This window comes from Giraffa tippelskirchi, chromosome 13 (assembly GCF_054371585.1).
Source record: "Giraffa tippelskirchi isolate mGirTip1 chromosome 13, T2T-mGirTip1v1.2.pri, whole genome shotgun sequence".
NCBI classification, from domain to species: domain Eukaryota; kingdom Metazoa; phylum Chordata; class Mammalia; order Artiodactyla; family Giraffidae; genus Giraffa; species Giraffa tippelskirchi.
This window is the reverse complement of record NC_137287.1, coordinates 104,609,202-104,634,466: the sequence shown is the minus strand read 5'-3', so window position 1 is coordinate 104,634,466 and position 25,265 is coordinate 104,609,202. Positions and strand designations below refer to the sequence as shown.

The window sequence follows — 25,265 nt, the reverse complement described above, 5'->3', positions numbered from 1 at the left end:
AAAACAGATTGAGAAGTCAGGTAAAGAACTCACAAGTGGTCTGCTCTGGGCTCTCACCTCCTCCTACAGTCAGGGACCCTGCAGCAGACCCGTGAGTTCCCCCCATAATTTGGGCTGCACAGTAGAGAATCAGTCCCCAGGATGGCCTCCCCAGCAATTTCTCCAGTTTCACAGGCCAGCTGGGGTTCCTGGGCAGCTGACTACCTATTCATTCTCAAGACAGAGCCTGCTATGAGTCTCTGTAAGAGTCTGAAGTTTCCCCCCATCTGCCTTTTTCTGGGGTGGGGCCCGACCTGCTGTGGGCTTTGACAGGTGCCCAGGTGTGGGAGGGGCGTCCCTCTGCTAGGCCATCCCTCCACCTTTGACAGCCAGGGTGCTCTTTACATTTTGGACTGCAAAGCCCTCTGGTGCCTGGCTTTTCTCTGCTTGCTGCTTTGCTCTGCCTGGGCCACGTGGGGCTGGCAGGTTGATGGGGAGGACGCTCCTGGTTCTCTCCCTCAATGGCCTTGCTCTTGAGCACATGAAAATCACTCTGCTGCTCACCATGCCTTTGGGGTCAGGGGAACTCTGAGGTGTGGGCATCTCACGAGCACTCACCTACTTGGGGGTCTGCCTGCTTCCCTCCTTGCTCAGGGCCTCCCAAACATCTGTCTCCTGTGGTCCCTCTCTTCTTAGGGGCTCTCTTTCCTGCTTCCTTTCTCTTCCTCCCTCTTGAGCAGGACAGCTTTCTTGTGTACATATGTTCCTCCCATCCTTTCCACACCCCATCCTCTCAGGGGCTGGGCTTTCGGAGCTCAAGCCCCTTTTCCATTTTCTGAGGCACTTCCACCATCTAAGACACTGAATACAGAATTCAGAATACTTCTCTGAGGGGCTAAGGGAAAACAGGAACAGCCAGGGAGGCAATCCCTTCATTGAAACATTTCAGAATGGCCTGGCCACTTCGCAGAATCCCTTAACAAATTCAGAACCAGACTCCTCAAGCAAGAATCATCTTTACTGCAACTGTGATTTTTCTACTGTGGCTGCGGTTATAGCCTTTTTGGACTCTCAAGGGCCTGGAGCACTTGTGGCTGAGGGGAGGGACTGGCTCTCAGTAAGAACTGGCTATTCTTCCGGAACGGTCAGCAGCAGGTAGCCCTGTGGATAGAAGCAGGGAGATGCCTCCCTTTGGTCCACACCGTGCACAAAGCCAGCTCTTCCTGAGGCTGCTCCTGCCACTCCTGAGAGGGACTGTGTGCCCTGAGGACATGCCTTCTCCTGGTGGCCAGAGGGCATAGTCAGGAGCTGACTGGACAGGGGGATAGAGTGGAGGGGGAGGGGGGTCTTGGGAATGTTTGTGAGTGAAGGGGCAGACCAGTCTTTGGGTCTTGTCCTGAAAGCCTGTGTATCAAGATGACTCTCATATTTTTGTAGCATTGGAGTTTGTCTTGCTTGGGTCACCCTGAGGTGGGTTGGAGGCTTTCACTTGTTCCCACCCACAATGCTCAAAGCTCTGCCAGACCTGACCATGTTGCTGCAATCCATTCATTCCTGCACCCTTCCCCCCACCCCCACAAGAATGGGAGCTCCTGGAAGGTTTAGGCCCTGGGTCTACCTCATCTGTATCTCAGCATCACTCAGCAGAGGGCCAGACACAGAGCAGCCAGTGACATTTATTGACTGAATTAATGAGTGAGTGATGAGGGCAGCCATGGAAGGATGTACAGGTTGTGCACTGTCCAACTCTAGGTGGTGTGTCGTTCATGTACACTACAGTATAGGTGGTACATTCTAGAGTTGTACAATAAGTCATCAACTTGACAGCATGGAACAGTATAGAAGTGAATTAATGAGTGAGCCACTGAGCCCACCCACACTTTCTCCCCTTGCCTCTCGGTTGTTGTTATGGTTGTTTAGTTGCTAAGTCATGTCCAACTGTACAACTCCATGGAATATAGCCCTGCCAAACTCCCCTGTCCCTCGGATTTTCCAGGCAAGAATACTGGAGTGGGCTGCTATTTCCTTCTGCAGGGGATCTTCCTGACCCAGGGATCAAACCCATATCTCCTGCATTGGCAGGCAGATTCTTCACCACTCAGCCATAAGGAAGTCTGCCTGCGTCTATAGGTCTGGTTATATAGTAACTGCAGGGGCTATGCCCTTGATTATTCTTCTGGGTACTGGCCCCCACAGCCAGGATTTGTGGCAACATTTCTGAGCAGGCGGGCCCCTGTATTACCTCTAGTAGCCCTTTCAGCCCTGACCTGCTAGAGTCACCTGGAGCTGACCCTTCCCAACTAGGGCCACCCTGGGTTGAATCTAGGGCAGAGTCTGAGGTTGGGGGTGGGGAGCAGCACAGGTGAGGAGCTGGGGTTTTTGATAGGAACTGCTGCTGTCCCCCGCTGCCTCCTTCTGCTCAGTAACTTCTGGTCCTTGAAAGCAGATTTCTGGTGTTTCCTGACTGTCAGGACTGGGAACTGGGAGTGCTGGGTCCAGGATTTGGCATAACAGGGGGTCCTGAAGCTCAAACTGTATGTCTGGGGTGGTGGGTCACATTCTGTCAAATGTTGGCCTTAATGGTTGCTCTTGTTTGTGAGGGGAGCCCTCACTTCTGCCCCAAGGGGAGAACTATCTTTGTCTCCATTACCCAAACGGAGACAACAGGCTGAGAGACTGCTAGTGGCTTGCCTGAGCTTGTACAGCCAAGAGATTCTGTGATTCTCTCTCTGCCTTGCACTAACCATCCCTTCCTGTGCTGCTGTTTAAGAGTGAGGGTCTTTTTAAGGCAGGAACAAAGAAATGAAGGGCATCTCTAAGCTCTGTCCTTTCCTATCAGCCTCTTCTCAGGTTCACCCACAGAGGGAAGGACAGAGGGCTGAGGGGGCGAGGCGACTCTGGGGGCAGATTCAGAGCTGGCAAACGCCGATGGAATCACCTCTGTGGTTCCTCTGCTGGTTTTCCCTGCCCTCTGGTCTCTGGCAGCATCTTCTCTTCCTGGCATTCAGATAGCAGGTGCAAGAGGCAGCAACCCTGTTCCTGGGGGTCAGGATACCCATTTCTAGTGTGGTGGGCAGTCCAGGCTAAGGGTACAGGCTTTGAAGTCACATGAACCCCAGTTGGAATCTTGGCTCTGCTGCCCTGGGCAAGTTTCTCTACCTTTCTTTTGTAAAATGGGAGAAGTAATAGTGTCGGCTTCATGGAGCTAATTGTGAAGATCACCTGTGTAAGGCCTAGAAGCTCTCGGAGAGCCAGGGGTGTGGCTCCTGGAGGGATTCATGGAGGCCCCCCCATCTCAGAGCCTCAGCTCCCTCACCTGTAAATGAGGCAGCCCACCCAGTATGGCTGTGAACAGACAGTGAGATGAGGAAGGTCAAGGGAGTGCCTCCTCTGCCTGAGCCTCAACGTCCCCCTCCATGGGATGGGGACAGGCCCCTGTAGGGCCCCGTGGCCCTTGTAGCTCTGACCTCCCATGTGGGTCCTGGGAAGCTCCTTTTCCCAGCATTTACCTCGGAGGGCTCCATTCGCGCCTGGTCGAAGGAGATGCCCTTGATGTTGGGCAGCAGGAGGCCTTGTTCTCTGAGCAGGTCTGCAAGAGGGGAGGGCGGGGGAGCACAGTGTGCTGTGGGCAGGTGTCTATGGGGCTGGATGTGTCTTCCTCTCTGCTCTTCCAGATAAAGTTGCATCCTTGTCCACTTGGGGGCCTCCGTGGTGGCTCAGATGGTAAAGAAACTGTCTGCAATGTGGGAGACCTGGGTTCGATCCCTGGGTCAGGAAGACCCCCTGGAGAAGGGCATGGCAACCCACTCCAGTATTCTTGCCTGGAGAATTCCATGGACGGGGAGTCTGGCAGGCTACAGTCCATGGAGTCGCAAAGAGTTGGACACAACTAACACTTGCCCACCTGGGCTCTGGCTGCCTTGCTGGACCGTCCATAACTACTATCCTCCACCTCCATTTGGTTCCCCTTCTTGAAAACGAATTGGCTCACTTCATGCCCAGAACCTTCCCTGGCTACTGTGTGCCACAGAACAGATGGTAAACCCTTCAGCCTCCTCAGCATTTGAGCCCCTCTCTGTTCCTCTGGCTTCACTCTGCAGTCCTAACACAAGTCCTCAAGTTGGAGCACAGAGGAAAGCTCATGTCGGGGAAACGAGCCAGGGTTCTGGGCTCAGATCTGCCGGAGACTTGCGGAGTGACCTTGGGTAATTCCACGGGGGACTTCTCTGGGTCTCTCTGAAAGAGGAGGAGGCTGAGCCAGGTGATTTCTCAGAGGTGAGTGAAGTCTGAACTGTTTACCCTACATGTATTAATACTTCCTGAGGGTCTCTTGGGTGGGAGGCACTGGACAAGATGTAGGAACACAAAAAACAAAACCAGGGGTCCCTGCCCTCCGGCAGCTCACTCTCTGGCTGGGTCACAGGCAATGGCTAAATAATCATGTGGGTAGACAGGTGATGGGCAGCAGGTGTTGAGTAGACAGTGAGGGTTACCCAGACCGCATCAGCAGAGGTGGAAGGAGAGGGAAGCCGTGAGTGCCACGGGGCAGAGGAGCCTGACTACGCTCTACATTTCTGGAAGACTCACTTCCCACACTCCTGCATCTTCCCAGGACCACTTCCTGCTGCCTGCACTCTGTTACCTCAGGATCTGCTTCCCAGGAAACTCAAACTAAGACAAGGGTGTTTTGGGAAAGTTTGATTTTGTTGCTGTTATCTAAGATGGAGGCGATGTCTCAAAAAGTTCAGCTTTCTGGCGTCTCTCAAAGGTAAAAAATATCTTCTCTGCTCTCATTTGAGCTGAGTGTTCATGTGTGCTCAGTCGCTCAGTCATGTCTGACTCTGGGACCCCCTGGACTGTAGCCCACCAGGCTCCTCTGTCCATGGAATTCTCCAGGTAAGAATATTGGAGTGGGTTGCCATGTCCTCCTCCAGAAGATCTTCCTGACCCAGGGATCGAACCTGAGTCTCTTCTGTCTCCTGCATTGGCAGGTGGGTTCTTTTACCACTGAGCCACCTGGGAAGCCCCAGCTGAGTGCTAGCTGCCCACTAAAGGTGGGACATATTCTCCATAGGCCCGATCTGGGCTGCTTCCTTTGGGTGTGTTACCTACCTGGCCCCTGCAGGTGTAGGAATTCTGAGCTGTGGGCTCCACCATCTCTGAGGGCCCCTCCTTTTCTCACTTTCCATCATGTTACCCCCACCTCCCTATGAAGCCCTTCCTCGCCCCACTCTGAGGTCTTGTTACCACTAGTGGCCTGGGCAAAGAACAGGAAGGCACAGGTGGCCTCTCTCCTGCCCTTCATCTGCCACCCCCCCAGACTTTAAGGTCTCTGCAATTCTCAAGTGAGCCCAGGGGACAAGGCAGAAGCCAGCTGTCTGCGCGGGGCTTCAGGCATGGCTGATGTGGCCCCCAGCCGTGTGGCACGCGGGCCTGAGTAGAAACTCAGTGGCACTCGCTGTTGTGACGGGGTAGGACCCTCCAGTTCAAAAGCTCGAAAAGAAAGGCCTCCAGACGTTCTTTCTACAAGAAATGAAAGAGGAACAGGAAGGTCACTTCCACTGGCTTGGCAGATTCCGACCACGGGAATGGGGGGACTCCAGTGTCCAGGTGCCCACAGGAGACCAGGAGTAGTCCTGGGAACTCCACGATTAAAGGGCATTGGAGCCAGATGACCAGATTCATGAAGGGACTGGGGAACGTTGGGGGCCCTGAAAAAGGGTCGCCTCACCCCAGGTCACAGTAAGATTCTTTGTTTCTCTGCAGGGCAGTCCAGGAAACCAGGTGGACCAGAGAAAACCCCAGGGGCAGAGTATCACGGGGACCAACTTGTTAAGTAGATGAAAGAATGAAACAGACAACTTGACATTCTGAGGGTTCTCCCCGCCCCTGTGGGCAGGATGAGATCACCCAGAAAGCGAGTGAGGCTTCCCACCCCGACATCAGTGACTCAGGGCCTTCTTTCAGGCCTGTGGGTGGGTCCTTCAGAACCATGAGAGGCCAAGGGTAAGGAAAGAAACTCACCTGCTTTTCAAGGCCAGCAGGGTAAGGGCCCAGGATGACTGTAATTCTACCAGAGAAAAGAGATCACCCTTTTAAGTCATGGCAGTTGCTTGGGGTGGGAGTAGGGTGCAGTGTTCAGTGACTTCAAGTCACAGCACACCTTCCCCCGCCCCTTGCCTTCCCTCCTCCTCTCAACAGCTCCATCCAGCTGACAGTGAGCTGGGAGACTTGCACCCCGAAACCACACTCTCTCCTTCCACACTCCCTATCAATCCCCTCATTTTTTCCTGAACATCCCAAACAAAAATGTTTACCTGTTTGGAGTGAACTGGAGTTTTAATTCCTGATTTTTCGAGGAAAACACAGCATTTGAAAGGAGTTTCTTTGAGGAGTGGAGATTATTAGGTCAGAACAGGAGAGGAATTCATATTCCAGATGGAGGGATTTCCTGCACCCCCACCCTACATTTGAAAAGACCCTGATGCTGGGAAAGATTGAAGGTGGGAGGAGAAGGGGATGACAGAGGATGAGATGGTTGGATGGCATCACCGACTCAATGGACATGAGTTTGAGCAAGCTCTGGGAATTGGTGATGGACAGGGAGGCCTGGCGTGTTGCAGTCCATGGGGTCGCGAAGAGTCGGACACGACTGAGTGACTGAACTGAACACCCTACATTGTTCAGGGCCAGCCCCCCTCACCCCATCCTCTCCCCAGCTCCAGCTGTTGGCTCCTGTGAGTTCAGACCACGAATGTGTGGGTGTTGCCATGGGAAAGAGCACTGGGTGGGTGCTGGGTGCTCCTGGAGGCCAGGGCAGGATACGAAGGGAGGGGGAAGCTCAGCCCAGTGGAGGGAAGGCCTTTTCAATGAATCATTTTGTGGTGGAATTGCTAGCTGGTAGCCAGAGGACCCCTCAGTTTTGAGGGGGTTGTCCCTGGGCCTCCATAATTCACACGGTTACCTCCTAAACCAGAAACCAGAATTTTCAGTACCAGCCAGAGATGCCTGATGTCTGGTCCAGAGAATCAACCCAGCTAAGTTCCCAGGATCCAGTTACACACACCAGATGGTCCTAAGCTCACCTATAGTGTGGCGACCTTTCTGCCCCACACTTGTTGTTTAGCTGCTAAGTTGTGTCCCACAGTGCCTTCCCAATTTCAAGGTCTGCAGAGTGGGAAGTAGGAACCCCAGCGGGGCTCAGGATAGACAGATTGAAACTTCAATGGAGCTGTCTTTCTCCAGAATTCCTCCCAGGTCCAGCCCTCTCTAGCTTGGGTCACCTTTCTCTTGGGGAGCAGAGAATACAATCACATTTAGCCCTCCATGAACTGTGTTTCTCTGGGTTTTCTCCTGGTTTTGTGGACAAGGGTTTCAATGCAGCCATGTCCAGAAGAGACAGTCAAGAGGGTATCAGAGGCAAAACCCTATAGTTGCTGAAGAGATTTCTGGGGAGTACAGGAGCTGGACTTAAGGGAGCAGGTGTGAAAGTATTTTAATTTTCTCACAACAGGCACAGCTATGGAATGTTAGCAGATGTCATGGTAGCAAGGTTTGTCACTGCCCTCTGTCACACTGCCTCAGTCAGCTGGCCCTGGAGGGGCCCTCAAGTGGCCCCAAGCTCCTTGAGGAACAAAGAACTTTGAGGCTTACTCACCCAAGAAACTGAGACAGGGGAGGTGTTGCTGGACCCCAGCAGCAGCAGGGAGCCCAGCTGGGTGACGGAGGCTGTGTGGCCGTCAAGGTGGATGATGGGAGGATTAGGGGTGCTGATGATCTGTCCCACGTTCCCTCTGGACTGATCAGAAGTCTAAATAAGGTGAAAGCAGAGAAGGTGCCGGCCAAGACAGAAGATGGTGTTCCTTAGCTCCCAGCTGGGAAGGAGGGGAACAAGGCCATCTTAGGAGCCAGAGTGTCTTGAGTTTTCACTCTAGCTCTGTAGCAACTTGCTGTGTGACCTTGGGAAGGTCACTTACCCTCCCTGAGCTCCTCTGACGTGAAATGACATCCCCCCCTTTCCTGGGCATGCAAAGCAGATAAGAGTATAGATTTTTGAGCCAGAGTCTAGTTTTGCTGCTTCTAAACTGTGTGGCCTGAGACAACTCTCTTAATTTCTCTGTGCCTCAACTTTCATGCTTGCGTTGGGTTGGCCAAAAAGTTCATTTGGGTTTTTCCATAACAGCTTTTGGAATGAACGAACTTTTTGGCCAACCCAATAAAATGGGGATAATAATCACAACTACCTCATCAAGTTGTTGTGGTGATTAAATGAGTAAATTAATGTAAAGTGCTTAGAAAGGAACTTTGCATCTAGTAGCACTATTGTTATCTATTGTATGTGTGTGTGTGTTAGTCGCTCAGTCGTGTCTGACTGTTTGTGATCCCATGAACTCCTCTCTCCATGGGATTCTCCAGGCAAGAAAACTGGAGTGGGTTGCCATTGCCTTCTCCAGGTTATCTTCCTGACCCAGGGATCGAACCCAGGTCTCCTGCATGGCAGGAAGATGCCTGACCATCTGAGCCACCAAGGAAGCCCTGTCTACTGTGGTTATTGTAATTATTCTGTGTTCATCAGGTTCCCTGTTCTCAGAGCCTTTGGAGAGAGGATGCTGAGCATGGATCTTGGAGTCTGGGACCAGAACAAATCCTGGTTCTGCCTCTTACTGAGCAATGTGAACATGGGCAAGTGAAGTCACTCTGCTCAGCCTCAGTTTGCACAAGTGTAAAAAGGGGGTGAGAGGGCAGGCTTTTTGAGGATTATGTTGATGTAGGTGGAGGGGTTTGGCACACAGTCTCTGTTCACTGCTATCTGCCGTGTGCTTGGGTATGCCTTAACAGGGTTGGAGTTTGTTCAGTAGTGAATAATGACAGCCACATGGCCACATCACCTGGGTGGGACAATGGGCTAAGTGAACTGTCCCTTTTAATCACTTGTGAAGAATGTACAGTGATTTCCAGAGTCCACTGTAGGAAAGTCTGGCCAAATGCAACGTGCCTGTGTGGCCCAATCCTGTCCTCTGTTCCAGAATCTTTCCTGAGATCCTGCCCGAGGTTCTGGGGGAGAAGCAGGCAACACACCCACCTTGGGCTCAGGTTCCAATGCGCTCAGTGACAATAGCTGGATGAGGTTGGCAGCCTGGAAAAAGGGCAAGATATGCGTTGGCCTTTAGAAGCCTGCAGATCCTTTCTGAACAGGTTCATGGGGTGGGAGGGGTGTCAGTGGGGTTCAGTGAGATGTAATTGTCCCCAGCTGAAGGCACCACCAGCACACCACTCAGTCTCAGCATAGGAGGAGCCATTCATCTGGCTTCTCACCATGAGTTACCTGGAAAGGTTGACATTATTGTTTCAATGATTCCCCCCACCCCCACCCCCCACCCCCCGGCCAATGTTTTATTGTGAAAATTTTCTTTCTTTTAAAAAATAATTATTATTTATTTGGCTATACCAGGTTTTAGTTGTGGCACACAGGATCTTTAGTTACAGTATGCAAACTCTTAGTTGTGGCATAAAGGATCTAGTTTCCTGACCAGGTATCAAACCTGGGCCCCCTGCATTGGGAGCTTGGACTCCCAGCCACTGGACCACCAGGGAAGCACCATGTGAAAATTTTCACACATGCAGCAAAGTTGAAAGAATTTTATAGAGAACATTTGTATACTTATTACTTAGATTCTTCTATTAACATTTTCTTGCACTTGCTTTATCATGTTTGTATTTAACTATCTGTGCTCTATTGATTTTTGAAAATCATACATCACCAGAACAAACACTATAAAATGTATACAGTAAAAATGGAAAGTCCATCTGAACACTTTTCCCCCTTTTCTCCTAAATCCTATTCTCAAGGGTAACCACTATTGACATTTTGGAGTATATCCTGACTGTTTTCTACACACACAGAAGAATGAAAAGATGGAAACATTCTAACCACATGGTCCTGCACCTTGTTTATTCCTCTCAACATCAGTACCTATAGAACAACCCCATTCTTTTAAACAGCTGCCTAGTGTTCCACCATATACAACCATAACATGACTTATTTTTACCAATTCCTTATTGATGGACTCCTAGTTTAACTTTATTTTTTACCCTGTAACAAGTGAAGCTGCAAAGATCACCCTTGCATATGTACCCTTACCCACTGGTGTAAGAATTTCTGTGGACATGGAATCATAGGGTTCATATCTAGACTTAGAGCTACCACACCTGTATGGAAAGGAGGGAACAGTGTGGGGAAGCAGGGGTCTTGGCTCTAGCCCTGATCCTACCTGCTGGGTGACTTGGGAAGGTCACTTTCCCTGTCTGGTCCTTGGTTTCCTCATGTAAAAAATGGAGCAATAACACTAGATTTCTTCCAGATATGGATCTTGGGATTCTGTATTTCAATATTTACTGAGCACTCGCTGTGTATAGAGTATACTGTGTACAGAGTATACAGAGTATTCACAGAATATACTGTTCACAGTCCTCATCCTCAAAATGAGGGAGACAGTGAACACACAAAGCTAAGGAAATGAACACACAAATATACATATGTGTGTTTATGTGTATATATTACATATGTATATATATGACTTTGCATATATGTGTGTTTATGTGTATATATTATATTTGTATATATATATATATATATATGACTGCACATGTAACTTTACTCATACACATATACACAGTTTGATCTATATTTTGAAGAGAAAAGAATAGAAAGAGAGAGACAGGGTAGAGAGAGAAAAAGCTTACTTTAGATATTTCGATGTGGTGGCCAGGGAGTGGCTCTCTGAGGTGATGGCATTTGCACTGAGAACAACAGTGGAGGGAAGATGGTTCCAGGTAGGGAGAGAGTGTGTGCAAAGGCCCTGAGGTGAGCACCAGTCCAGCCTGTGTGACTGGAGTCTAGTGGGTGAGGAGACAGAGCTAGAGAGGTAGGTGGGGCCAGACCACACAAGGCCCCAGGACTGCAGAGAGGAGCCTGGATTTTATTCAGAGTGTGATGGGGAGATGCTGGGGCTGTTGAGCAGTGATCGACCTGGATTTTTCCCTCATTTGACCCCCTTGTTGACCCTAGGAACTTGCTATTCCTGTAGATTTGTGTGGGTGTGTGCGTCTTTGCTACCATTCAGGCCACTTCCTCAGAGATGTCTTTACTGACCTCAGTGTCCAGGGCAGCCCACTCACCTTCACCAGTCACTTGCTTATCCACTGCTCTGCTCATTATAAATAGATACATTATTTTATTTATCTGACTGTTTTCTTGTTTAGTTTCTATTCCCCCAATAGACTTTGACCTCTTCAAGGGCAGAAACACTGTGTGTACAGGGCATGGCACACAGTAGGCCTACAATACATATTTGTAGAATAAGTGTTATGAAGAGAGGAAAAACAAAGGGGCCTGGGTGTTCAAAGAAGTCTTTCTAGAGGAAGGAACTTCTATACTGGGTTCTGAAGGATGAATGGGAGTTCTCCAGGTGAGGTCCAGAGAGAGGAAGTGACTTACCTAGGCCCACCAGAAAGGCACTTCTGCCAGCTGGGCCTCAGTTTCTTCATATGAAAAATAGAGCAATAACGTAATGTACTCCCCTTCTTCAAGCACTCACCATGGGGTCCTGGGGGTTCACATGGACCTCCTTGCTGGTGTACAGGCAGGACAGGATATCATTGTAGGTTTCCAGTGAAAAGACCAGGTCTGCCAGGCTGCCCTGGGCTAATTTTGGGAGCGGCTTGGGGGCCAGGTGGTCAGGCCTTGGGACTTTCTGGCCTGGACTGCAGGGGGTCACAAGCTTCAGAAAAATGAAAAAGGAAGGAGAAATTCAGTGAGTACAACTTCCCTGGCCAAAAACTGGTTACAGTTAATATGTAGAGGATTCACTATGTGCCAGACACAGTGCTGAACACTTACACGCACATTTCAAGCTCACAATAGCACCGGGAGATGGAAACCATTTGATAGGTGAGGAAACGAGTCCCAGAGGGCTGAAGTGACTTTCTCAAGATCTTACATGTGGTAAGAGGTGGAGCTGGGTTTTGAATCCATGAACTTTGCTTCCTTGCTTATCGCTCAGGTAAGCGATAGTGACTTTGTTAACAGCGCCTCCTTTCTATTCACTCAAATTCTCCTGTCCTCCTGACCCACCTGCTACCATCCCATGGAGGAGGGGGCAGCCAGCCTCATCCCTTCTCCTGGCCTCAGATTCCTCATCTGAGGGTCCCTTCCAGCTGGGCACTATACACTGTCTTGTTGCTCCCAGGCTGCTCCACCTGCCCTTATACTGGAGCCTAATTCTCGCTCATGGGACACACAACCCCGTGGCCTCTCCTGCTCTCCAGGGTTGAGCAGGACTCCCCAGGCTCTGTGTGAGCCCCGGGGGGCAGGGCCTGCCGTTTCTGCCCTTTCTTCTCCCTTTCCCTCTTTCCTCCTCTTTTCCCACCACTTCTTTTGCTTGCTCCTTCTCTTCCTCCTATCCAGAGAAGCCTCACCTCATTCTCCTCCATGCCCATCCTCCCCCAGACCTGTGGATGTCCCCAGAGGGTCTGCCCTGGCCAGGGGCTGGCTCACCTGGAGTTTCATCAGGATGGCCTCTTCCGTGAATTCTTTGGTGGTGACATAGTACTGGAAGTCTTCTGGGCCCGAGCTGGCTGGGGCTGCAACGAGGAAATGGAGGCTGGGTCCCAGCCTCTCTGGGGGATGAATGGAAGGGTGTGGGGAGGCTGCGAAGCAGTAGAAATTCCTTTTCCTTCTCTGCTTAGCTTTATGTTCATTGTGGGACGGCCTGAGCTTCTTGTAACAATGAACATTTAATGAGCCATAACTCTGTGCCAGGTTATATGTGTTATCACGATGGTCCATTCTGTGAGGTTGTGGTTAACCCCACTTTACAGGTAGGGAAACTGAGGCTCAGAGTGGGAAATGAGTTACCAAGGTGATAAGACATAATAATGCCCCTTCCCCCTATCCACTAGGAAGTAGACTCCCCATGTGAAAGCTTTGTCTGTTTTATTTCTCATCATATTCCCAGAGCCTAGATGAGTTCCTGGCATGCAGTTGAGGGACAGCAGATAAGCCCCACTTCCCCTTGGCAAGGAGCTACGAACACAGAGTGATATGTAACAGGTCTTCCAGCAGTGAACTGAGCAGGGTTGTGGCAGTGGGGCACACCTGGAGCAAAGGCATGAGGGGGTCATCGTTGAGGTTGGGGTGAGGTCAAGGGGCCGGCCTAGGAGTCATACCCCTCTTTCAGCGGGCAGGGACAATGAGCAACTTACTGTCTTCTGCAGGAGGAAGGGCAGTGCCTTGTCCAGGACATCTGTCACCAACTGCAGAGCTTCGTTCACCAGGAGGGGGTTCATCCTAGGGGTGTGGAGAGCAGATGGGGTCTCAGACACCATGGAAGGGGAGACTGAGGCCAGAGGGGGTAGTCCAGACAAGGCGGAGGAGACCCCAGCGGGTCTGTGTAACCAGGAGGCTCAGGATGGCTGCTTCCTTCCCAGCTTGGTGTCCCTCTTCTCACTGCTCCTCTCTTTCTCCACTTCCCTTTTCTGTTTCCTCCCCTTTTTGTCTTCTTGCTTTCTCTCTCCCAGTCTTTGTTCTCCTCAACTTTATTTCTTTGTGATTCTCCCTCTCTGCCTCTGTCGCTTTATTTCTCTCTCTGATAAAGTCTCTGGGATTTTCAAAGAGGGAGAGATCACAGCTGGCAGTGGAAGTCAATGGAACCTAGAGGAGGTGGCTTTTGTGTTAAGTATATTAAGAATCATAGGTAGGGGACTTCCTTGGTGGCCCAGTGGTTGAAAATCCACTTTCCAAGGCAGGGGACCTGGATTTGATTCCTGATTAGGGAACTAGAATCCCACATGCTGTGGGGCAACTAAGCCCATGCTCTCCAGAGCCTTCATACTGCAACTAAGACACGACACAGCCAAAAATACATACATACATACTAGTTTTTTAAAAAGTCATAGGCAGTGGCCACTTTATGTATGTGGCACGTTCTGTGCTCAGCAGCTCACATAGGTTAGCTCATCTCTCCCCGACAACCACCCTGGGTGGCCAGGGTTCTCTGAGTGATCCTGTTTATTGGTGAGAAAACTGAGGCTCCTGGAAATCAAATAGCTTGGCCAGGGCTCAGTGTTAGGAAGCAGCTGAGACAAGATTCAACCTGCATGGATGCACACTTTGACCATAATACTCAACATGGGGGCAGGAGATGCTGATGAGCGGTGTGTACAGCTGGTGGCCTTGGAGATGACCCTGTCCCTAACACCCTTGGTCACTCTAGACAACCTGGGCTGGGGAGAGGCAGCCCCAGCCTGGAGTCTCAGTGGAGGACTGAGCACAGGAAGGGGGTAGGTACTCACTGATCCAGAACCTCGATGCTCAGGTACCCTGGTGGGGTGTGGCACTCCTCAAAGGCCACATGGGTCTTGTTCCCTGTCTGCTCCAGCCGAGCCCCGATGCGGATGTTCTTGATGACTCTGAGCCGCAGGATCCTGTAGGCACAGCATGTCTGGGCAGGCTCCAAGTCACAGCCCATGACAGAGTCCAGAACTCACCGGCAGGTGGGGCCCTGCTGTTGTCTGGAGGGCTCAAGTGAAAAACTAGGAGACGTCATTAAAAACACGGAGTTCCAACTTTGGAAAAACCTAAAAGATCTGGCAGCTCTGGGCCAGTGTCCTCACAGGGTGGCTGATGTAAGCTGGACATGGGCCACGTGCGCTCCAGTTTACTACAGTCCCCACCAGGCCGAGGGTCAAGTGCGTTTTTACTGTGCATCATTATAAGGGTGATGATATGTTTCTCATATAACAGAGATGTATTTCTCTGTGGCCACATCCCTATCAAAGAAATATTTCTTGGTGCTCACTTTTCAATTAGCAAGGGAAGCTAAACAAAAAAATGCCATATTTTACAAAAATAATTTTGTTTATTGGTGAGATTGGATGTTCCTAAGGGCAATGCAAGGAGATTTCCTGTTTCATGTGCAAAGGCTGCCCGTATCGCTCCCTCTGTTGTCTGTTGTGTTTACAACCCCAGGATGGCGTATCGTCCACCGTTTAGGGAGCAGTCTGAGCTCGCAGACTGTCAGTGAACTCTCACAACAGGCAAGGGCAGCAGAGGACTTGATCATAACTCTCTGTGGATGAGCCCAGAGGATGGATGGCCTTGCTCAAGCCGAGTTCCAGTGTGCTGGGCCTCAGGGTGAGCTTGAGCCAGACCTTCCTTGGATCATCCCGTGAAAGCATCCACCTTTTACTCCAGATGACATATGTCCCTTGACATAGAAGTCAGAGGGTTTATCTCAGCCTCTGCTGCAGATTCACTGGGTGAGTCATTGTGTAGGCGGGTCCCTCTCCTACAGTTTTTCCCTCAGAAAAAATGACTTTGGGGAATTCCCTGGTGGTCCAGTGGTTAAGAATCTGCCTTCCAACGCAGGGGACGTGGGTTCAATCCCTGGTGAGCGAACTAAGATCCCACATGCCACGGGGCAACTAAGACCGCATGCTGCAACTACTGGGTCCTCGCGCCACAACTAGAGAAGCCCGGGCACCATGATGAAGTTCCCGCGTGCAGGAACTAAGACCCGACACAGCCAAATAAATAAATACTAAAAAAAAAGAAAAAATGACTTTGAAACATGCCCAAGTTTCAAGGATTACTGTGACCCTTATGGTGATATAGGCAGCAGGCTTTTGCTAGCCTTGCACAGCTGCCTGTAACTGAGAGAGGTGGGGAGAAAGCACACACCCACCCAGCCCACACACCTACCTCTGGAGTGAGAGGTACAGTTTGCTTCACAACGTGACCTGCAGCAGGCTATCACTCAGGACTTGCAAGGTGACCTCGGGTCCTTCGGAATCTTCTATGACCAACCTGTGAGCAGTGTGCGTGGGGATGTTTTTGTGTTGCCTGGTAAGCCCCCTGTTACTCTGTGGAGTGTGTGTTTCTGTATTGGCTAGGATAGGGGCAGACACCAGGAAAGGTAGGGGCAGCATTGGGACAACCCCTACCATGACTCTCAGGGCTTCCTTGGTGGCTCAGACAGTAAAGAATCACCTGAAATGCAGGAGACCTGGGTTCCATCCCTGGGTTGGGAAGATCCCCTGGAAAAGGGAATGGCAACCCACTCCAATATTCTTGCCTGGAGAATCCCATGGCCAGAGGAGCCTGGTGGGCTACAGTCTATGGGCTGGCAAGGAGTCGGACATGACTGAGCAACTAATACTTTCACTTTTCACTGCCTTGAACTCCAGCCCAGCTACAGAACACTGGGCTCTTGTTGCAGCCTCTAAGCCTTGAAGACTTGGGCAAGTCCCTTCGTTTCTCTGGGTGTCAGTGTCACCCTGCACAAAATGAGAATACAGCAGAGGAGCTATCCATGCCCATCTAACAGGTCTGAATTCAGATAAGAGCATTCTACAAAAAAAGACACAAGCAAGCAGGAGTCAGGGAAAGCAAGATGGCTGGTGATCCCACTGCCTTCTGCCCGGGGACCACCTGCCCAGCTGAGCATCCAGGAGGGAGGACATGAGCCTTCTGTTCCCTGCAATAGCCTCAGGTCCCTGCATCTCTCTGAGCTAAGAGGAACTCAGAGTTCTTTTTAAATATTAGATACAAGCTGGTGACTCATCTGATGCCTACTGGAGTGGGCAGCAAGGAGTTCCAGTGCTGGAGGAAGACCTGGGTGGGTCAGACTCCCTAAGAGCTATATGCCTGCCTCCAACGTGGAAACTTCCAAAGAGCTTTGAAGTATGACTTGGACCTTGTGCGTTTTTTTCTATGGCCTTTCCAAGCCTGTGCCAGGCTGGGTGGGCAGAGGTGGTGCCAATGCATGGGCAGTGGTGAGTGGTGGCCAGTCCTACCACTCACTGGGGCAAGTATGGGCCCAGCACCCACTCCAGGCCTCTCTGGGAAGCACCCCCCCTCTAGTGCTCTGACTTTTCATTCCATTTCACCCCCATCAGAAAACTTCTGGACTCTCATTGTAGGGCCTCTCTGGCTCTCCCCGCTCACACTGAGAGATGGATTTGGAGGCATACCTGTGACTACTGAGGCTGACCTTGGAGGAATCCATGCCCCAACCTACATAAGCAGCGTTCATTTATGCTGGTACTTATTTTACCAGAAGTTGTGACTAGGGACTGACTTAGGAACTAAGGACCTCACATCCATGACTGTCATGGGGGGAGATCAGGCCAGGTGGGGCAGATCTTGGTTATAGAGAGAATTGCTATTATGGGTTGAACTGTGTCTGTTTCCCACCCCCTAGTTCATGTATTATTGAGTTCCTAACCTCCAGTACCTTATAATGTGAACTGATTTAGAAATAGGGTTGTTGCAGATAGAGTCAAGATGAGGTCATACTGGAGTAGGGTGGGCCTCTTGTCTAATGTGACTAGGGTCCTTGTCAAAAGGGGGAATTTGGACACAGACATAGACACACACCTGGGGAGATTGCCAAATGGAGATGCAGGCAGAGATCGGGTAATAATTCTACAAGCCAAGGAAAATGAAAGATTGCCAGCAAGCCTCCAGAAGCTAGGGGAGAGATATGGAAAATGCCTGATTTCAGACTTCCAGTCTGCTGAATTTCTGTTGTTTAAGTGACTCAGTTTGTTGGACTTTGTCACAGCAGTCCTGACAAACTAATACAATCAGAAAACCTGGACTTTTATTAAAATCCTCCAGATTTATTTAAAAAAACATAATGCAAGTTTTGCAATACCCAGATGCAGGCTGAATGTGGAGGGCTGGAGGGCTGCCTGGCAAAGATCCCTGATTGAGACTCTGGGTATTGCAAACTTGCATTGTGTTTTTTTAAATAAATCTGGAGGATTTTAATAAAAGTCCAGGTTTTCTGACTGTATTAGTTTGTCAGGACTGCTGTGACAAAGTCCAACGAACTGAGTCACTTAAACAGGTAGTACTCCCTGGAGGATTTCAAGTGGCTTTGAGAGGTTTGTGTGCTGACTCTTTGCAACCCCATGGACTATAGCCCACCAGGCTCCTCTGTCCATGGGGATTCTCCAGGCAAGAATACGAGAGTGGGTTGCCATGACCTCCTCCAGGGAATCTTCCCAACCCAGCGATTGAACCCAGGTCTCCTGCATTGCAGGTGGATTCTTTACCATCTGAGTGACCAGGGAAGCTTCCTTTTGAGAGGTTTAGGGACAACAAAAATGAACTTGCTGAGGGCTTTCCAGGTTGGAGTAAAGCTCCAAAGACCCTGGGGCTCCCACCGCCCACCCAGTGGTCCACTTGACAGAGGAGAACTGAGTCTGAGCAGGGAGAAAAGCCAGAAGGAACTCACCCCCCCAGCTGGAGCAGCTCTCCCCATGGCAAGAGGCTCTGTCCCAAGAGCAGACCCTTGACCAGCGGCAGGTCAAGCCCACAGCTCTTCTTGGAGAGGCCTTTTTTTACGAAGGGCTTGTGGTCCAAGATGGCAACACCTTCATCTGTGGCCCCCCCTCACAGGGATCCTGGTCACACGGTCCAGGACACGGTGTTTAAAGAGCAGGTCTGAAATGTCTGAGGACGAGGCCCTCCTCAGGGCAGGGCTCACCCTTCATTCAGTCATTCAACAGATGCCCACCAGCACCTGCCCCGGGCCAGCGATTTAGTCATTTAGCAACAAGTACTTATGAAGCGCTTACTCTCTTCCGGGCTCAGGGACCAGGAGCCCTGTGACTCATGCCCCCATGGTGGTTACATTCTAGGGGTGGGGGCAGCGAAAGGCAACAACTGAGCCCTTTGATAAGCCAGCAAAGCAATTTTTGAAAATAAAATGGAGTTGAGTTGGGGCATGATGGGGGAAGATTGTTTTAGATACAATGGTCAGTTAGAGCCTGTTTGAGGGGGGAGGCATTTGAGCTGAGACCTGAATGAAGTGGAGAAATCCACTATTGCAAGATATTGGGAGAGAGCAATGTAGACAGAGGCAACAGAACATGCAAAGGCCCTGAGGTGGTGATGAGCCTGGGGAGTGTATCAAACATAAAGGTCAGTGAGGTTGGATCATGCTGAATGGGGTAAGAGGTGACTGGGTAAGAAGGACCTCACAGCAGAGTTAGGGGGGTTCTCTAACTGTCTGTCTGACGGACAGACGGGGTCACAAGTATAATATGTTTGGATAAGACCATAGATGAGGTTTCATCAAAGGGCTGTGGGAACCCAGTGGGAAGGAACCTGCTTCTGCTGGGGACATTGGGACTGTTAGACCTTGGCCTTAAGGGATGAATCAGAATCCATTGTGTTGGGGGATGGAGAACAGGGTAAAGAAGAGCACAAGCAAAGGAGCCTGGGAAGTCTCTAGGGCTGGTCGGGGCAGGTGGTAGAAGAGGCTGGAGAGGCAGGGCCTTGGAAACCAGGATGAGGAGGTGGAGGGTCTCCTGAAGGCACTAGCGAGCCACAGCAAGTGTTAGAGCAGGGGGGGTGGGGGTCAGCTCTGGGCAAAGGAAGGCAAATTCTGCTGCTTGTTGGCAGGGAGGCCAGAAGAGGAAAAGCTTGAGTAGGGAGGTGGTACCACCTTCCCCCTCTGCCCTTCCCGGAATTCCTGCCTCCTGCCACCCACCCCTTAAAATTTACCTGTCTCCAGCTGATCCTTGCTGATGTTCATGAAGTGCTGGGCTTTGCCTTGGGCCTGGGCCAGCAGCCCCCAGCAGAGCAGTGACCCCCAGAACAGCAGCATCCTCCTGCCCAGGACCTGGGGACACAGGGCTGGGAACCCCTCTCGCTACCCCCATGTCCTCAGTGGAGACCCACTGCCCAGCTTCTCTCAGCTCTGCCTCTTCTAGAACCATCTCTCCAACTTTCCTTCCCTCACTTTTCCCCCTCACTCTAGAGCTACCAGTCCTTGAACACAACCTGTATTTCCCACCATCTCACATCAGTGCTTTCCATTCCTTCTGCCTGAAATGTCCTTTCCCTTCAAGTGGGCTGGCTTCCAATCTGGACTTTGCCACTTCCTGACTGTGTGACCCTGAGCAGATTATTTGACCTCTCTGTGCCTCAGTTTTCTCATCTATAAAATGGGAGACAATCATAGATTGTTGTGGGAAATGCACTCAGTAATATGTGCAAAGCACTTAGCAAGTAGTGTGCCCAACAGCTGTTAACACGACTATGTGATATTGTGAGACATTAAAAGAGGTAGTACTCCCGTTTAACCACGGAGGTTTCTGAATCTTGAGGAGAGGACATAGGGTAGGGGTCCTGGGAGAAACACCACCGTGGCCAGGGTAGGCACTTGGGGGGCTTGAAGTTAGGGCTTTTTACCAACCAGTAGGAAGATACGTCAATATTTCAAACAGTACGTTCGTACTAGTTCCTGCCTGCTGAACCTCAGCCCTGCCCAGGCAGCCAAGGGGGTATAGTTGGGACCTGCAGAGACCAGCCGGGTATAGACCCCTCCAGGGCACATGCCAGGGTAAGCAGGACCCATTAAAGAGCCATCACACCTCCACCCCAGTGCCCAAGAAGTAGCCACCCAGAGGGTAGTTGCTGGCCCTGAGCGAGGACAGGATGCTCCCAAAGTGGCTGAGCCTGCTCTAGAGCGCCTGAGAGCATCCTGGCATTGCCTCAAATCAGCAACATTCAGGTTTTTGTTGCTTAATGGCAGAAATTCAAACCAGTGATTAAATTGGGTCCTAGAGAAAGAGACTTTCTTGTTTGCTTGCAGCTGTGAAGTTTGGACTGGGAAATTTTTATTCATGGCATAAACTATTTATATTCAGCTACTGGGGTGATTTGAAACTCATCCAACCAGCGTTTAGGCAGCGCCCATTGTCAGGCACTTTTCTTAATCAGTTCACCCAAGTCACGTCTCTCCTCCCTTCTTGCCCTTAGTACTTCTCACCAGCCCTCTCCATATCACACCAGTCTTGAATCATTCTGGCTGAGATTTCTACTTGAGTCCTCTCTGTGTAGCAGACTCCATGCCGAGAGCTTTACGAGCTTCATTGCATTGTTGAATCCTTACTATGGTGGTCTGGGATCACTGAAGCAGGCGCATTTTACAGAAATTGGCAAAAGAGAGGAGAGGTGGCTCACCCAAGGTCACAGAGTTAGTAGGTGTGGAGCCTGGATTCAAACCCAGTTTGGCTGAGAAACAGGGAAACTGATCTCTGTACCACATCGCCACATTATTGTAGGTGCTCAAGAAATATTTGAGAAATGCCCAAGTTAGCCTCCCTGTCCTTACCTCTCCAAGAATAGGGCTGTCCAGAATCTCTGCCTGGCCTCGGTCACCAGCTTCTCAGAAAGACATGACTTTTATAACCTGAGCTCTGAAGCTTGGGTGGATGGGAGCATGGCAGGAAGTCCAGCCTCCTGGCGGGGTTTGCGCTCAGCGGAGCCCTTCAGTGGAGGGAGGGGTCCTCTTGGCACCAGACTGTTGGGGGCTTCTGACTAAAACTGGTAGGGCCAGTCACTGGGGTTCCAGCGTCAGGCTCTAGTTCTGGGTCAACAGACCCCAGGTAGGAAGTGTGTGGGGGCCCTGTGATTTGGGGGGTGGGCCCTTTCCCTTAGGAGCCACATCAGAGCTGTGGAGCTGGGGGCAGGGCCTCCAGCTGAGCCTCCAGCTCTCAGGAGGGACCCAAAGAGGCTGCTATTACAGGATGCAGTGGTCACAGAACCCAAGGGAGCAAGGATGGATGTTGGGGTATGTGTGGAGGAGAGCAGGTGAGGGGTGGAAGCAGACGTGGGAAGGGCCCAGTGACCACCCATGGCTGCTCCCCATGCCCGTTCCATATACGTCACCCATGCCATGCCTCTGCAGCCAGACAGGTCTGGGTTCAAATCCCCACTGTCACTCAGTAGCTGTGTAAGTGTGGGCCAGTTACTTTCCCTCCTGAGCCTCACTTCTCATGTCTGCAAAATGGGAATAATAAATCTATCTATGTCTTTGGGGTATTACAAAGAGTCAGTGGGGCAAGTCTTGTGGCTGTCAGAGCCTGGCACATAGGAAGGGTTCCCAAAAAGTTGCGTAGTTAATAATTAATTAATTAATTTTTGGCTGTCCTGGGTCTTCGTTGAGACTTGTGGGCTTCTCTTATTCTTGAGAAGAAGCTCTAGAGTGCATGGGCTTAGTAGTTGCGGTGCACAGACTTAGTTGCCCTGTGGCATGTGGGATCTTAGTTCCTCAACCAGGGATCGAACCCACTTCTCCTGCATTGGAAGGCGGATTCTTAATCACTGGACCACCAGGGAAGTCCCCGAAGTTGCTTATTTTAATTTTGATTTTACAGATGAGAAAATGAAGACCCAGAGAGGCTAAGTGATCTGCTCAAGGTCACACAGCATGTATGTGACAAAACTGGGATTTGAAATCAAAGCTCAGAGAGGAAGCTGGCTACCCAGTGAAAGGGAAATTCAATGTTACTATGTACGCAGCTCCAAGACCTCGAGTCCTCGCTTCCAACCAAACTGCTCTGTAAAGGTCCTCTCGTGGGTACTGGTACCACATGGTAAATGCGTGTAACCGGCTGCGTCAGCATCCCTCATCTGTTGCAGCCATCCCAATGGTGGGCAGGACTCACCTCTACGAAGGTTTTAGATTTTTCCATAGGGTTCTCCTTGTGGATAATTCCTTTCCCTTTCACCATCAGGGATGCAGTCAGGGCAGGTGTTAAACTCCATTCTTGAGCTGGATGCATGGGGCAGAGGGGCTGGGGTGGAAGGGCTGGTTCTAGAAGGCAGCAGCTGCACAGGAAATGCTAGGATAATGTTGTTAGCTAATGTCAAAACTAATGGCTAATGTTAATATGGTTGGGGACAATATTTCAGATGGGACGTACTTTTTCTAGGATCCTGTAAAATCATGGACTTTTTGGTTGGAAGGTGCTTTAAAAGTTGGGAGGTCCTCCTTATTTATGTTGATTGGGCCTCAACATTACTGTCAATTGCTATCCTCCTGCCTCTGGCAGAAAAAGGCTCTAGGGTAAATTTCTTCATCTGAGCCACTGAGAGCTGGTGCAGGATGTTGGTAGAAGTACAGAGATCGCACAAGGTCTCCCTTCCCTTCCAGTATCTGGCTTCTCTAAATAGAATAGGAGAGAATATTTTGGCTGAAGTGCCATGGTTTCTGTTCACCTTATTGACTAATCTGTGCTAAGAGATGGGAGATTTCCTGAGTGTCTCCTCCATGAAAGGGAAGCTCTGGGAAGAGCTTGTACACAGAGAGGTAAAAGACATCTTTACTCTTGTTTCTGAGCTTCAGTCTATTCATCTGTAAAATGGGAATGTTAACCCACAGGACGTGTTTAGCCCTGTGCTGGGAACTGAGTAACTCTAAGGGAACAGAGGCTATTAGTTGTCCTGTTATTTTGAGGAACAAGAAAACTGGGTCATTGTCCTGCTGTGGATTCATGTGGGAGGCTAGGGCAAGTGGGTGAGGTTTGGGTGCCCACCATTTCAACGACTCTGTGGTCACTTGACTTCTCATCTGTAAGACAAATACAATGACTCTTTCGAGGCAGGAAGAGTTACTGTGACATCACTTGGTGTTTGGTGTTTGCTGCTAAGGCTCAGTGGAGAAGGAAATGGCAACCCACTCTAGTATTCTTGCCTAGAGAATCCCGTGGACAGAGGAGCCTGGTTGGCTGCTGTCTATGGGGTCGCACAGAGTCGGACACAACTGAAGCGACTTAGCAGCAGCAGCAGCAGCTAAGGCTCAGAGAGAAGCCAAGGACTTTTCCCTCCCCCAGTCCAAGAAGGGGCTGAAATTTTGGAGCTTCGGATCTGGGGCTCCTGCCTTGGAGGTGTACAGATGCTGCTGTGCTTCAGGGTGCAAATTGGAAGGGAACTGGCACAGAAGACCACCTCTCTTCTTTATGGGGGCCAGAGACTCTGCAGAGTGATGAGGGAGCAGAGAGTAGAGTGAGGCAGTATTGTGTAATGTCTAGGGGCTGCTTGGTAGACGGGCTGAGCTGTCAGAGCCTCAGTGTCCTCACTTGTCAGGTGGGAGCGCCATAGGCTACAGAGAAGGCTGTGCGAGTGAAGGTCTGTAAGATCCTTGTTCCTGCAGAACAAATGCTCATCTTGGTTTGGGTTCCCCAGAAGCAGAGCTTGAGATCAGGATTGAATGCAGGTAGTCGATTTGGGAGGTGGTGACAGGAGACGTTGGTAGGAGAGGGGGAAAGTGAGGCAGGGAGGGAGACAGCCCATAAAAGTGTGTATCAAGCAAGGGACCCATGGACACCTGGTGCTCAGTCCCTCTGGGGTACCAGGGGAGCCAGTGTGGAGTGGTTCCCTGCTCTCACGGAAAAAGATAGCAGGGTTACTTATCCACCAAACTCCAGGAAGCCAAGGGATCGTGGATGGTCAGAACCCAGGAGCTATGGCCATGGCTGTTTTGGACAAGTGCCCCAGCGTGGCCAGAGGTCTGTGCCGCTCACCTCTGACACAGGATCTTGAGGGCGGGGTGGCCATCTGTTCAGCAAAGACCAGAGGTCAGCCCCATCCTCCAGGCTCCGCAGAAACCTCCCAACCGAACCTTGTAGGAACCTAGGGAGCCAGAGGAGCCCCACCCCAGACAAGATGGAGATGTACTGTCTCATTACCCTTGTGAATGGGGGCTCAAAATCCCAGGAATGTGGTGTGTAGGATGTGGACCACAAAGCGTGGCTGGGGGTCAAGGGTGCGTGGGGAACTGTAGCACAGGGCTTGGCATTCAGAATTGCCCAGTGAATGTTCGCTGACCCCGGTGTTAGCACCCTGTGTGGGCCTAGCCATGTCCTGTCGGAGAAACTCCTTTCTAGCTGCCTTTCCATGTTGAGAGGTGTTCTTACAGCTGTTTTTACTGTAAAGTTGGGTACCATCTTTTCCTGAAACACCCGCCCGCCCCTTCCTGCCAGGCCCCCATGGGACATGAGCTCTGTGTGCTGGAATGGGCCCAAAGGCTGGAGAACAGAGGACTTATTGTCTGTCCCCAACCTACTGACATCAGGGAAGCCAGGGAGACAATGGCAGTCATGCACCGTCTCAGCTGGAAGTGACTTCAGTGATAAGACCCAACATCCTGGAGCTCAGGTAACAAGAATGACAATGACATCACCCACAGATGACATTGTTTGAGCACTTCCCATGTGCCAGGAACCATTTTCTCTCATTTCATTCTCACCACAGCTTTCCAAGGTAGGGACTACAATTCTCCCCATTTTACAGAGAAGGAAACTGAGGCCCAGAGAAGGGGAGCCACATCCCAGGGTCAAACAACCATCAAGGGGTCCAGATCAGAGCTCAAAGCCTGCCTCCAAGAGTCACGCTGTTCAGTGAGCCCTCAACCCACCACATCACC

At 50.8% G+C, this 25,265-nt stretch overlaps 2 protein-coding genes across 8 annotated transcripts in view; one reads left to right on the top strand and one right to left on the bottom strand.

Moving 5' to 3' along the window:
* The window catches only part of CDK5RAP1 (CDK5RAP1 mitochondrial tRNA methylthiotransferase), a 123,263-nt gene that overhangs the window by 61,558 nt on the left and 36,440 nt on the right, over window positions 1-25,265 (top strand). For 5 of the 7 annotated variants that reach the window (XR_014073840.1, XR_014073842.1, XR_014073838.1 and 2 more), the window contains one exon: window positions 4,080-4,254. The gene's annotated coding sequence lies outside the window, so the exon portion shown is untranslated. Of the gene's footprint in view, window positions 1-4,079; window positions 4,255-4,591; window positions 4,748-24,822; window positions 24,998-25,265 lie in introns of all 7 variants that reach the window. The other 2 variants (XR_014073841.1, XR_014073839.1) reach the window with 2 other exon arrangements.
* Window positions 1,108-19,658, bottom strand: LOC145533095 (uncharacterized). The gene is given in 16 exon segments (XM_081559717.1): window positions 1,108-1,140; window positions 3,489-3,568; window positions 5,439-5,502; window positions 6,004-6,049; window positions 6,297-6,364; window positions 7,637-7,789; window positions 9,062-9,115; window positions 11,577-11,759; window positions 12,536-12,621; window positions 13,072-13,135; window positions 13,243-13,327; window positions 14,332-14,463; window positions 15,740-15,844; window positions 18,282-18,436; window positions 18,438-18,499; window positions 19,556-19,658. Coding segments are annotated over 16 exon segments (1,473 nt in total).